At 49.1% G+C, this 14,329-nt stretch overlaps 1 protein-coding gene across 2 annotated transcripts; it reads right to left on the bottom strand.

The window, feature by feature from the left end:
* Positions 1-5,000: 5,000 nt before the first annotated feature.
* c13h1orf52 (chromosome 13 C1orf52 homolog) lies at positions 5,001-7,358 on the bottom strand. 2 transcript variants are annotated; one of them, XM_085928789.1, is made up of 4 exons: positions 7,219-7,358; positions 6,828-7,142; positions 6,488-6,716; positions 5,001-5,809 (listed from the first exon to the last, which is right to left on the bottom strand). In XM_085928789.1, the coding sequence occupies exons 2-4, from the start codon at positions 7,128-7,130 to the stop codon at positions 5,658-5,660; spliced, it is 684 nt and encodes a 227-aa protein (XP_085784915.1). In that variant the 5' UTR covers positions 7,131-7,142; positions 7,219-7,358; the 3' UTR covers positions 5,001-5,657. The 2 variants fall into 2 exon arrangements, with proteins under 2 accessions (XP_085784915.1, XP_085784914.1); XM_085928788.1 differs by having other exon boundaries at positions 7,223-7,355.
* Between the last annotated feature and the right edge of the window lie 6,971 nt (positions 7,359-14,329).

Here is a 14,329-nt window from a genome sequence, read left to right as displayed (position 1 = left end):
TAGTGGCGTATTTGTCATTGCCTAACTTTCCATCTCCTATAGTTGAGTGGTTTCCATCTTCATGATTGCACAAAAGCGGGCTCAACATCACACTTGCTAGATAGATCGGGACCCATGTTTAAAGTGGCACTTATCCCCTCTCGTTTGACCTTGCGGCTGGCTAACCCTTGTCCAGGCTGCCAGCGGAGAGGCGAGCGGAATGAAACATTCTTCACTTGAACCTTAAGGCGCCATTTGTTTGCTGTTGCCTTTACCTGGAATGTGCAAAAGGACAAGCTGCTGAAAAGCTGCTTGTGCGCTCGCTCAGTGGACCTGTTGTTAAAACACATTTGCTCCAACCTTCGAGGGCATTTATGGCCAAAGCTATGCATGGACAGGGCTCCTATGTCCCGTCCTGAACTCCCCACTGCCCCCTAACCCAACAAGCAAGCATCACTAGCCACAGTAAAACACGATAAGCATCTGTTATTACACTGCAGGAGCCACGGAGGCCCTGACGCCTCACTGGCTCTGTCTGCCTGCCTGACTAGACCCTGTCTGGGCACTTATTTTCAGGTCAAAACCTGCAGGCTGCACAGTGTGTTTTGTGAAGAAGAAGAAAAAAAAAGGAGCCAGAGAGGAGGAGGAGGAGGAGCGGGGAAAGAGTCCACGTTTCACAAACCTTTGGACTCCACTGCACCGCACCGCACTCCAGGATATATTCACGGCAGGGTGTGGACTGAGAAATAACACTTATTTAATGCTGGAAATCTTTGCATGCCTGGAATAGCCTACTTTCTCTGTTTTGCTTGCGAGGTGAAACGATGATTAAAAAACACACATTGTGCGCTTGATGCTGCTGTAAATACAGTGCTTGAAAAAAAGAGGAAGTCTTTTCTATACCCCCCCCCGGCTACCAGTCACTTGCACCCTTTGTGAAGGCAATGGCAGAACATCTGCTTAGTCGCCCCCCTTTTTTCAAGGCTTGGACACAGAGAAAGAAAACTGCATGAGAGCAGAAGGACGTAGAAAGCGTGCCTGCGTGCACCTGACTGCATGTTGGAGCTTGGCAGCTGTTGGGTCTCCCTAGCCGCCCCCCCCCTCCCCTAGCTGGTGATGGCTGGCCATTGTTCCCACTCTGTGTGTCCTGGCTGCTTTATGGGCTTTCCCGAGTGTGCACCGCAACAAAATTTATGTGCTGGACATTGTCAGGATTAGGAATGGAGCAGGGCGATCAAGTGCAGCTTGGACCAGGGTTTATTTGAGGAACTCAAAAACAGACTCGGCAAAACTGACATGACTTAAACTAACATGACTTCCTAACCAAAACCAACAAGATGACTGACCGACAGGGACGTGAGACAAAAGATGTGAAGACATTACGACAACAAGACAACAGCAACATAAAGACAGAAAGACAATGATCCAACGGGGCATGGGGGGCAGACAGGACTTATATACATGACAGGTAACAAGAGGCAGGTGAGCATAATCAAACTAATCAGGGGCACACAGGAGGGGAGGGGCGAGCACACGGGCGAAACCATAACAGACAACATGGAGGAACGGCTGGGTACGAGACGTGACAGTATCCCCCTCCAAGGGGACGGCCCCCGACGTCCCAAAAAAAAAACCGAAACCCCCACGTAGCAAACGGGGGGGGGGGGGGGGGGGGAAGCGCACCAGTCCAATTGGCCTCAACGGCCAGTCAGAACCGCAATCGGCAGCTACCCGGGGACATGAACTGCAACCGGCGGCGTTCAGGGAGCCAGGGCCACACTCGCGGCACACACTGGGAACCTGAACCGCAATCAGCGGCAAACTCGGGGACATGAACCGCAATCAGCGGCGTTCAGGGAGCCAGGGCCACAATCGCGGCGGCAAACTCGGGGACCTGAACCGCAATCGGCGGCAAACTCGGAGACCTGAACCGCAATCGGCGGCAAACTCGGAGACCTGAACCGCAATCGGCGGCAAACTCGGGGACCTGAACCGCAATCGGCGGCAAACTCGGGGACCTGAACCGCAATCGGCGGCAAACTCGGGGACCTGAACCGCAATCAGCGGCAAACTCGGGGACCTGAACCGCAATCAGCGGCAAACTCGGGGACCTGAACCGCAATCAGCGGCAAACTCGGGGACATGAACCGCAATCAGCGGCAAACTCGGGGACATGAACCGCAATCAGCGGCAAACTCGGGGACATGAACCGCAATCAGCGGCAAACTCGGGGACATGAACCGCAATCAGCGGCAAACTCTGGGACATGAACCGCAATCAGCGGCAAACTCTGGGACATGAACCGCAATCGGCGGCGTTCAGGGAGCCAGGGCCACAATCGCGGCACACACTGGGGACCTGAACCGCAATCAGCGGCAAACTCGGGGACATGGACCGCAATCGGGGGCGTTCAGGGAGCCAGGGCCACAATCGCGGCACACACTGGGAACCTGAACCGCAATCAGCGGCAAACTCGGAGACATGAACCGCAATCAGCGGCAAACTCGGGGACATGAACTGCAACCGGCGGCGTTCAGGGAGCCAGGGCCACAATCGCGGCACACACTGGCGACCTGAACCGCAATCGGCGGCAACTCGGGGACATGAACCGCAATCAGCGGCAAACTCGGGGACATGAACTGCAACCGGCGGCGTTCAGGGAGCCAGGGCCACAATCGCGGCACACACTGGCGACCTGAACCGCAATCGGCGGCAAACTCGGGGACATGAACCGCAATCGGCGGCAACTCGGGGACATGAACCGCAATCGGCGGCAACTCGGGGACATGAACCGCAATCGGCGGCAACTCGGGGACATGAACCGCAATCGGCGGCAACTCTGGAAGTCCATACCGCAATCATCGGCATTCGGAAGGCGAGGCTGTGCGCAGCGGTAAGAGCCATCACGCGCCCCAGCTGTGGGAGTGGGGCCAGGGACGATCGCAGGTCCGGCGCAGCTGGCTCAAAGTCCGGTGACGGACGCAGGTCCAGCGACAGCCGCGGTGGGGCCCGATGGCGGCTACGGGTCTAGCGCCGCTAGCAGGAGCTCCGGCGACGGCCGCGGCTCCGGCGTCGCTAGAACGAGGTCCGACAGCGGCCGTAGAGCGGATCCCGTGGTGCCGATGCCCGATGGCGGCCGGAAGGAACTCCGATGGCGGCCGCGGATCTGGTGTCGCTGGAGTGAAGTCCGACGGCGACAGCAGAGCCGATCGCACTGGAACAAGCTCGGATGACGGACGTGGATCGGGCGTCGCTGACGGGAGCTGGTGGAGGAGGTTGGTCCATGTGCTGGTCGCTGAAGTGGTTCGGATCATTCTGTCAGGATTAGGAATGGAGCAGGGCGACCAAGTGCAGCTTGGACCAGGGTTTATTTGAGGAACTCAAAAACAGACTCGGCAAAACTGACAAGACTTAAACTAACATGACTTCCTAACCAAAACCAACAAGATGACTGACCGACAGGGACGTGAGACAAAAGATGTGAAGACATTAAGACAACAGCAACAGAAAGACAATGATCCGACGGGGCATGGGGGGCAGACAGGACTTATATACATGACAGGTAACAAGAGGCAGGTGAGCATAATCAAACTAATCAGGGGCACACAGGAGGGGAGGGGCGAGCACACGGGCAAAACCATGACAACAGACAACATGGAGGAACGGCTGGGTACGAGACGTGACAGACATAAGCCTTTCTCAGGGTATAAATTAGGTCCGATGATGGCTGTCAGAGAAGCCCCGTCCAGGAGCCTGCAGCTTGGACAATCACGGACAATCCCATTATTCCGAGTTATTCCTATTTTACACACAAAAAAAGTATGATTCACTTTGAGTGTCATTTGGCTGTGGTGCTTTGAATACAATAGTACTGACAAAAAGTTCAAAGTGCTTGCGAGATTTGAATTGAGCAATGAAAACGGAAAAATGATCATGAAAAAGATGAGCAGGATATATGATGACGTGGAGTTAATCTTGAGGAAAATGAAATACTGTATTTTGTGTGTGGGCTCCATGGATGAGTACAATATGCAAACTACTGCTACTACCCAGGAAGAGTCAGCATAGCCAAGGCAAACTGAGGTTATTTATTAACTACAGCTTTGAGGGCATTTTTAAAGAGACAGCAAATAAGCTCACTTTGCTTGTTGGAATGAATGGACGGACGGATGGAGTCGTCTGTTTTGAAGCTTAAATCCCAAGTCTGACCGCAGCATTGATATGTGGAAAAAGGTTAGCTCAACTTTGGAAATATTCTGCTGCCGTCAGTCATCTGAACCACACCATTCCTGCTTTCATTTGATGTCCAATGTAAGATCAGACCGACCGCACACAGCATTTTCTGCAGAAAAGCACAAGCTCCTGTGCTTTGGACAAAAGTCATGATGCTGACCGACAGCGAAACAATAGCAGCATTTGTCAGATTTGACTCGGACATGAATGACCTGACGATATGGGATGCCAGAAAAGCTGGATCAGGGCACGACGCTGAGACCCACAAAGACACAAGACAAGAAAGCGGCAAATGTTTGGACAAAGCACAAGACATTGTGCTATTGCAAGTGTTTGCTCTAAACATTGTCAAAGTGGGCTGCGGGTAGCACGAGTCAGCGCTAGGTACTGTACGTGGGCTCCCTCCTAACGTCCATTTGCCCAGTGTGTTGCTTCACGTTGATCATTTGGAAAATTCTCATTTTATGTGGACCACTATATTCCAAGTGGAGTGTTATGTTGTGTTCAAGAATCTCCCAAGCCACGGTGGTCTCTTGACGTACTTATATTTGGACAAATCTTCACACCACAACAATGATGGGACTGTTTACACTCCTATCTAAAAAAATCACCAGCTACTTGGTAAATACTTGTGACAAAGTACAAAGCAGTGGCTTGATGGTGTCATGGCGCCATCTGGTGCAAAAAGCAGTGAAACGCAGCTCTTTTGACAGACCGTTTGCACTACAACCAGTGGCCATTTGAACAAAGGATGGCAAAAAGGACTACTACAAATGAATATTGCAAGATGGAGGGCTATTTGCCAATCCTTATGGGATTACAGAGGAATTTTTAAATGACATGGAGGCAGTATGCACCTCATGGCATCATAGCCGCATGAGCAAGCACTTACTAGTTATCACTAGTGGCAAACACCTTGGCTTTTTTGGAAACAAATCCTCAACATTTAAAGACACAAGTTAAAAAGGAGCACCGCGGCGTGCCGCGCCGCGCCGTGCTGCGCCGCAAACACCGTTATTTCCTCAATCCAGTCTGTATTGAATGCAGCACAGGCTCCTCCAGTTTTTCAAATGGCCTATTTCCTTTTGGAATGGAGACATTTTTCAACCTCTTTCCGTACACCCATGCATTCCACATAAGAGCAAGACGTGTTGATATTGTTTGAACCTATTCAAAATTGAGAACACCACCCAACACACACCAAAAAACATCTTGGCAATGCATGTCTGCCATCTTTTTGCCTTTGAGCATGTAGGACGGACGGAAAGGCGTCTCTAAAGCTAATCTAAAGACACATTAAAATACATCACTGAACAGACACTTGTCCAGTTTTACTCAAAAGCTTTACATTTAACTTGCTTTCAATGAGATTTAGTGACGACACGTACGCATGTGAAAAGTAAACGGGCAAAATTGCTACTTGTATTTTGGAGCAACTTTTGATTTCACTCAATCTTTTGTCTGAGGATTCTTTTTTCCTCTTCAACAAAACTCTTGTCAGAAGTGGCTTGTCCCATGTCTCTCTTCCTCTTCTCCTTTTGCTGGAAAGTCTCCACCCGACGTTTCTTGGCTGATTGTGACGTCTTGGACTCCTCATCTGATCGGCAGGTAAGAGGGGGACGGAAGAGTGACATTTTTAAGAGAGTCAACAGAAATGATTGAGTTCAAGAGGTCACTTGTCACACTTTGAAATTTACACCAACTCCGGGCAGATCTCATCCACCGCGGGCGGGGCGGGGCGGGGCCGTGCCACCGAGGAGCTACTTCACTACCTCGGTGACTAGCCATAGGAGAGCCCACCTCAGAGTCTGGTGAAACCAAGACACGTCGGTGGAATTGAGAAGGTGTTTGAAGTATTCTTCCCACCGACTCACGGGACAGGCAGCCTTTTTCATCAAAAGTCTGAGTGTCCAAAAAGTTCTCCCGAGTGTGTGGCACCCTTTGAGACCTACCACAGTACGACTAGTAATCCTAATCAATTGGGTTTAAATTGGCACGGGGCTGTTCTAGACACACAAAAATGTGTTTCTTGACATGACTGAATAAAGCAAATTCTGTGTCGAGGCTGAAAAGATTGACTCCACTTTCCAGCGTAGGTCAATAAAGTTGCAGACCTCAAGGTAATTTAGCATATATGTAGATAGCATCTTCTTTGATGGATGGATGGATGGATGGATGGATGGATGGATGGATGGATGGATGGATGGATGGATGGATGGATGGATGGATGGATGGATGGATGGATGGATGGATGGATACCACCGTAGGTACATACCTGATTCGACATGTTGCTCTTCCGGAGGAAGAAACTGGGCTTTATCTGTTTGAGCCTTTGGTGCATCTTCCCCATTGTCCTCATACACATTGGACCACTTTATAGCCATGTCCATGCCTGGGGGAGGTCCCTTCTTCTTTTTCTTCTCTGGCTCTGCTGCTGCTGCTGCTACATAGCTTTGGGGTGGGGGTACAGCATTTGTCATCCAGGGCTTAAATTCCCTGGGAGCCTGAAAAGAGCAGAGGGAAGCAGAATGAAAGCTGGAGCAATGTCTCCTGATTGATGACTGACTTAGCAAGGAAAACATCAGCGGAACTCGCAGTGCATGCAAGTGACTTACCTCTTCTGGAGCTTTAACCGCCAAGTTATCCCAGTCAATCTCCTTGTTCAGAGGATTGTAGAGAAACGCTGGTTTGGACACCGAGTTAAAGAGCTCGTCGGGCTTCGGCAACCGCTTTTCGCCGGTTTCTCGTTTGCTTTCTTGCTGGGAAGAGATCGGTTCACTTCCCTTTGCTTCTGTCTCTGCTTTCGGGCTCGGATCCCTCCGGCGGTGGCCGCTCTCCTCGTCCGAGTCGCTGGTGTCGCTCAAATCATCGTAACTTGAAAAGAAGCCTAAAGAGCCGCTCTTCTTTTCTTCAGCCATTATATGCGTTGACTGGTGCACATGGATCGTTGGAGCTAAATTGTCACACAAAACCACGTCCGATCGTTTACGATTCAGCAAAGCTTACCTACTCCATTTTGAACCAGCCTCCAATACAGTCGTAAAGTAGTTTGTCGTAAATATTTGTCGCGATCACAAACCGTCGTCAAGCGTATAAATTCTGCGACATGTGGAGTGGCCGCCATCTTGAACCGGGACTCTCGTCAAGGCCCCGCCCCTCCATTTCTTTTATTGCTTTCTTTTTCTCGGCGCACGCACCTACTCCTTTTGACCACTAGATGTCTGTTTAGTCAAACAACCCAAAAAAATGCAGAAGCCAAAGGCGCCGGAAAAAAATGTGTGCGTGCGTGCGTGCGTGCGTGCGTGCCTGCGTGCGTGCCTGCGTGCGTGCGTGCGTGCGTGCGTGCGTGCGTGCGTGCCTGCCTGCCTGCGTGCCTGCGTGCCTGCGTGCCTGCGTGCGTGCGCGCATGCACGCGTGTTCGGCTTGCCATTTCGTAGTAGCCTCCTGTCATGTGCTTATTCGCTTGAGCAGCTGCAAGCAACCTCCAACGTGACATGTTTCTTTCATGTTCAAAAGTGATCAGGAACGGGACTAGCCCTTGGCCTTGTGCACGGGTCAAACTCCTGGCTGACAGAGCACAGCGTACATAAATCCTAAATTTCGCCCAAGTCGCCACTGCTCTCGTTCCATTCCTCTGTCTTGTCTCTGTCTCCTCCCCTCCTTTCTCTTCATGTTCCATGACTGCTTCACATGCAGTTTAGGTTTTGACCAAAGGTTAGCTGCCTGATTGCACGGCACGGCTGTTGTGCCTCAAGATTGGCTGGAAGTCTAGTTCCAACAAATCCTGTGATGGCATTTATGGGAAAATATTTGCTTGGAAGCTACGCATTCTCCCCATGTTACCGTTTTTTGATGAATTTGTTTGATTCCCTTCTTCTTTTTTCATCTTACTCGTTGGCAGATTTATCCTAGCTACCATATTATAGTCACAAGTTAAGGCACCATCCAGATCCCGTCCCATCCCATCCCCCAGCTGAAGCGCTGTGGATTTGTTTGCCCGCCGGCTTTTTCCACTCCTTGCATGCCTGCCTGTACGTCTGTGATCCGAGTGGCTTGCAAGCCAGTTCATTAGAATGAATGAGTGAATAAAACTAAAAGATAGTCTTTTTTCCCCCATTTCGAGAAAACCATTTAGTTCACATCAGAAAACGAGAAGTCCACCTCCATTGTGACACCCTTGGCAGCCCCGAGAGCATTCTGAGGTGTACTGACCAGTGCAAAGCTGTGCTCCACATCTGGTTCACAGTTGTACTCCATTTCTTTTTCTCAATACATGGTAAGATACAATCAATTGTGTTTTATTCAATTTTGGGGATCCTCCAGAAGCTGTGATCATGATTAGTCTTGTATCAGCATTCTTCCCTTACTTCAGAGAAAATTGCTGTTGCTATCTCATGATTTCTCTGTTCAGCCTAACATTTTGAAACGGAGGTGAAATTCTTCAGCTCGTGACATGAAGCCCAGGCTCTGCTCGGCTCTGTTTGCATCACGGATCTGTTGCGGCTCACGGCCGTGATGGGGAGAAAAACAAAATTTTGCAAAGAGAAAGTGTGGGTGATCTGGGTGAAAAGGTCAGAGTGAGCAGGGTGGGTGCGCTGGGCTGGTTGTCCAAGGTGATGATCCCCATCACATGTTCCACCATGTCCTGCAGTGTTGATGGCTCTGGACTAAGCACATGCAACATTCCACCCGATGCCCCTCCTTAGATGCTTTGATTTCCACAGCTCCCTGTGATCTTCTTGGTGTGATCTTCATGGTCCTTGAAAAGCGCTATGATGATCATTCTTATTGCGCCCAATTATACCTGTTGAAAGTCGAGCAAAACAAAGAAAATTCCATCCATGTCTACAGTTTGACTGCACATCAAAATGGGGCCATAAATCTGTTTGGAACAAGAGAAGAGATTGATGAGATTTGCTCTATTTGGGTCTTCTTCACATTCTCCGACGGCTTTTAAATCTTTCTCCAATTAGTTGATGAGCAGATTGTGTCATGCGACGTGGACGCCCGTCCTGTTTTTTGAAAAGCCCAAACTTTGTGCTCTCGTTGCCGTTCTTTCCGCTGTGTGACGGAAGGAATGGGGGGCACCTTTCACACCTTCAGGGCGGGGAGTCGGCAGCAACTTGATGATGGGCTGGCCCCCAACCTCGCTGCTGCTGCTGCTCCTGCTGCTGCTGCTACAGAAACCGTTGAATGATCAAAGAGATAATCCTGGCTGACTTGTTCCTCCCCTCCTAACGCTTGATTGCTCCAGCTCCCCAGAAGGTCCGTCTGCTTCTTCAACAAAAGCCACCATATGGGTGGCGACTCGCTCTGGTCGGCGAACTACCTGTTTGGCCGGCCGCGGTGAACCCACGAGGCCTCGCTGTGTGATTTTCCCTTTCATTAGCTGTGCTCGGTGAAGCGGAGGCGCCCGAAGATTCCTTCCAGCCGAGTTGAACGAGAGCGGGCGGCGGCCGTCGGAGCCCGCTGCGACTTTGTTTAGCGCTGGCTGAGATGTGCGGGAGGGGCCCCAGGTTGGATGATGGAGTGAGTGCAAATGCTCTTCTCTAATGCACCACACCCAAAAGCAGTGCAGCGTATGTATTTAACACATCTGAGCAGTGCAGTTATGCAGGTGTGCGTCTGACCCCGGATCTAATGCGCCATGGATCTCTGGAGAACTGCACCAACATTCACAGAGGCTTTCAGAGAAGAAAACCCATGACAATATCAGGCGGATCGTTTTGATGCCATTTCAATTGGATGGGACGACAAAATCGAGTCACTGAGCGAAGCTTGGGCTGTTTCTTATGTTCGATCCTATTGGTCTACTCCTACTGGCTCACAAACTCGCACCCTTCCGGTTCAAGAGAAAAAGGCATTGAGCAATTGACTCTGATTTCAATTTGGGAAAGATCAAGGCAAGTGTCCTTGTCTCAGTGCTTTGGAGAGGAAATGCAGAGCAGTAAGAGTCACCAAGCAGCCAGATTGTCTGCAATGACGCCATGGTTTTATACCCATATCCATACACGGAATAAACTTTGGAGAGTGCGAATGTGCTGGCACGAGAGAAGATGAAGTCATTTTTCCCAATGAAATGAAACATCTTGTTATATTTAACCCAATTTTTTGTTGCTAACTTGTGAATGGAGTCAGTGTGAGACTCAACCAGCAAACACTTCACAGTCCATGCGTGAGTGACGTTTAGCTTTGTGTTAGCTTTTTTAAATCATTCCGCAAAATTCTGCTCAATTAAAAGCTTTTTTAAAAACCTTTTTGTTTAGAATAATGTTGGATCAAAAAACAAAATCCAGATTTATATAGCTTTAAGATCATTTTATGATTCTGAGTTTAATGTTCGAGCTTTTAGCAGGCAGGGCACTATTTTGAAGACATTTCTTAAGTCGCCTTGATTATATAATAGGAGATGACATAAGCATATTATCTTGGCCAGTTGAGTGTTTGGGTTTCCATCGGTGGGTGCAGTTCAAGGGTGCAGCAGTCGGCTTGAAAGTGTCTGCGAGTCTCAATGATGACCTCAGGTCTGTCTCCAGCTCAAATACAACTTTTGATTTCAAACGTCCAGGCCATTTCAATATGCAATTCTTCACAGCACGACCATGCAGGGGAAACAACAAAGTCCTTAGCTATGACATGGCAGCTGTCTAACAATAGGCCGCACAAGAGCAACTTGTTATTTTCTGTGCTTTTGAAGGAGTCAACAATGCTCACTTGTTTTCTTCTGAGCAGTCTCTCTCTCTCTCTCTCTGCCTGCCTGCCTTTAAATGATTCATTGTGTTCACTTCATCTGTTTGCTCTTTCGTGCTGGCCAAGGCGCACACATGCTTTTTCCGTTGAAAAGATTTTCAAAAGTAGTACTACTACATATCAATGAAGGGACATAAAACGAGAACTCGGCCCCGACTGCGTATTTATTTTGAAAGCGGCATTTCCTTCTTTGCGCATCAAGGTTGGTTCAGGCTCATACTTTGCTTCAGTCGTCCAGTGGAGCAAAAGCTGTGCCACCCCCCCACGTTGGCACAAGTCACAGATGAACAATCAGCACTCCTATCATTCATATGTTTGCTATCAAGGTTGCAGCCAAGTTTGGAGGGACTGCCTGAACAGACAGACTTCATCATGACTTCATTTGTGTATGCTGCTGACTGCAAGCCAGCCGGCCGGCCGGCCAGCTAGCCGACCAGCCAGCCGGCCAGCCAGCCAGCCAGCAGTGCTATATGGACATAAAAGAGCAAAAGACTGACTGAGGTCACTTCTCCATTTGGGAAGGAACAGTCACACTTATTCAACTTCTTCCTTTTCGATTCCGTTCAAAGGCGCCGAAACCAGAGCAATGCTGCAGATGGTTGGAGCAAAACCAAAGATTTATATACATTGAGTTGCAAAGGATTATTCTTGGTTGAACTCAACTCATTTTTCTAATCTATTTTGAAGTCTTCAATTCAAGTGGCTTTGGTGTCCCGTCTCCCCGAAGTTTTCCTACTTGAAGCCCCTTTGCAACGTGCTCAGAGCAAACGTGAAATATTTGAGTGGCCCTTAAAGTGCAGGAGAAGCAGCAAGCACCACGGTGTGACGTTTGTTCAGCTTGGGCACTTCCGGCCGTGAAGGGGGAACATGACTGGACCACCGGTCAGTCAGCACCTGCAAGGTCTCTTTGAACTTGGATGCTACTTCCACAAATTCTTCTCGACTATTGTAAAGAGACTCACTTTGGTTTAGTTTTTGCAACTTGCGTTTCAGAATTGATTAGGAATACTTTTGAACACACGCAAAATGAGCATGCAGTGTTCCTGGGCCCTGCCTCCAAACATGGGACTTTCACTTTGCACTCCCAAACTTCCTCTCAGCCCAAACAGCCACTTCACCCTGGACTCCCCTGGCCCCTCTCCCTGATTTCCCATGGCCGCTTAAGCTCTGCAAAAGCACCTCAACGCATAAACACTCTCCACTCTCACACACACAATTCAGAACATTGCCTCGGCTATTGACTGCTCCGTATTGGACCATCTGTCGAGCGCTCTCCCAGCTGTTGCCCACTCTCTCGCTCTCTCTCTCCTCGTTCAGCAAAATAACAGGCCTGCTGACATGCACATAAGACAGAAGTGATTTGAGGCATGAGCTAATGAGAGACAGAGTCCGCTCTTGCACGTGGCTGGTGGCTCTGCAGGTAGATCCTAGAGCTCAACCTATGCCATGACAAATGGCTACAATGGTGCCGCAGAGAAGAATCAACTGGTATACGGCTCACTAAAGCCTCTCAAATGTTTTAAAACTTATGAAGTGTAATGCTCCAGCAACTCAGGAGCCATCCACAAGAAACTTTGCACATTTCCCACATTTATCTGAAAGACAATTTGCTCCCAAATCCCCATCTGAGGCTTCAGATGTGGCAGCGCGAGGTAGCAATACGTACGTAGGTACATGCAGTCCCTGGGTCAGGGCCAGTCACACGTACAAGTCAAAACCAAGGACAGGCTCACAACTCACTGCAAGAAAAGCCAAAGTGGAGACAATATTTCCTGACCTGTTTCATAGTTGACGTGACTTTTGTGCAGCTGGCATCAGATCAATTCCCACGAAGCAAGCCTCCTCCATCCACTGGCACCGCCATGTTCCATTCTTTTCGACTCTTCTTTTGTGCAGCTGGCATCAGATCAATTCTCACGAAGCAAGCCTTCTCCATCCACTGGCACCACCATGTTCCGTTCTTTTCGATTCTTCTATTCGAGCGTCGTTTCAGCCTTCAGTGAACTTGAAAGGAAAACACAATCGAGCAAAACTTTGGTTGTTGGTTCTTGTAATTGTTGTCCGTGTCCAATCTATGACCAAACTTCAACATCTTGTCTTTTTGACGGCTGCAGCATTTCTATCGTATGGCTAGCTTGAGATGCGACCGAGAGGGGATCTCGCTCATTCACACAGAATGTGCTATGTGTTGCACAAAATTGCGTGCATGACCCAAAATGAAGTCTCGCGGCTGCTTAGAGCGCTCGGCAAACTCACTTGGAGTTTCCGTGTCCGTTTGACCTCTGGCACATGACTTCTTATCAAGGCATCAAAGGCAATGACTCCAATTGTCATTTTACTGCAAGTGTATTCAAGGCTGAATTTCGATGCAATCGATGTCTGTTCAGTGAGCTGGGGGAGGCTGCAAAGGGAAGTGGGATGGGATGGGCCGCTCGGGGATCCACAGAGCTCTGTTTGTTGTAAACTGAAGCGTTCTTCTGGACCCACAACAGTAGAAATGGCTCATAGCCCGTTGGATTGGAAAAAGGCTGTAAAGCACCAAACCATCAAATGTATACAAACAAGTATGACAACTGATAAGTAGTAAGTCAACAAATCCAAGCAGTCAAGCATTCACAACCGCGGCGAATTTAGCATCAGTGAACCCAAAACACGTGTCAAGCCATTTTCCAGCGTGCTGAATAGTCACTTTTTGAATTCTACAACTGGATCTCTACCAACTACCCAATCAGATTAAATAGAAAGAGAGAGAGAGATGCTACTCGACTTTTGGGGCAAGGAGCCTAAACGGCTGAGGACACAAGCCACCTCTTGCCCACATACACTACCGACAAGAGGTTTGGCATAGTCAGCATTTGGGTGAAACTTCAGTCAAATAATTGATTGTCTTCCCAGGCTGCAAACAAGATGTTTGCAGAAGAAAGTGTCCACTGAGCTGAGAGCAGGGGTCACCAAAAGGGGACCTCAAGGGTTCCTTCTATCCAGCCTGTTTTAGGTGCAGCCAATCATTTCAAAACAGGCTGGTAATGATGATCATCATCATCATCATCTAGGATGAAGTGATTTGCAGCGATGAGAATCTCGTCGTTCACTGTTTGAGCAACTCCAGAGCTTGCATTTTTAGTACATAGTCTGTATATTGTGGAGGCCGAAATTCCAAGCGACAGCTCCACGTAGACAGTATGCTATACGCGCCTTCGTAGACTCCAAGTAGACGAGAGGCACATTTGCGCAAATGCCAGAATTCTGTCCATAGTGCGCACATGCCAAAATTCTATCCGTGATGTCACAAGGCAAGATCTTGATGAAATCCAAAACCAGCAGCTGGTAGGTTGGAGTTGTCTTGGGCTGAATGCGTTCTCATCAG

The sequence above is a fragment of the Syngnathus leptorhynchus genome, chromosome 13 (assembly GCF_054491065.1).
Source record: "Syngnathus leptorhynchus isolate UIUO chromosome 13, UIUO_Slep, whole genome shotgun sequence".
NCBI lineage: Eukaryota > Metazoa > Chordata > Actinopteri > Syngnathiformes > Syngnathidae > Syngnathus > Syngnathus leptorhynchus.
Note: the sequence above shows the minus strand (reverse complement) of the source record. Positions and strands in the feature narration are given on the sequence as shown.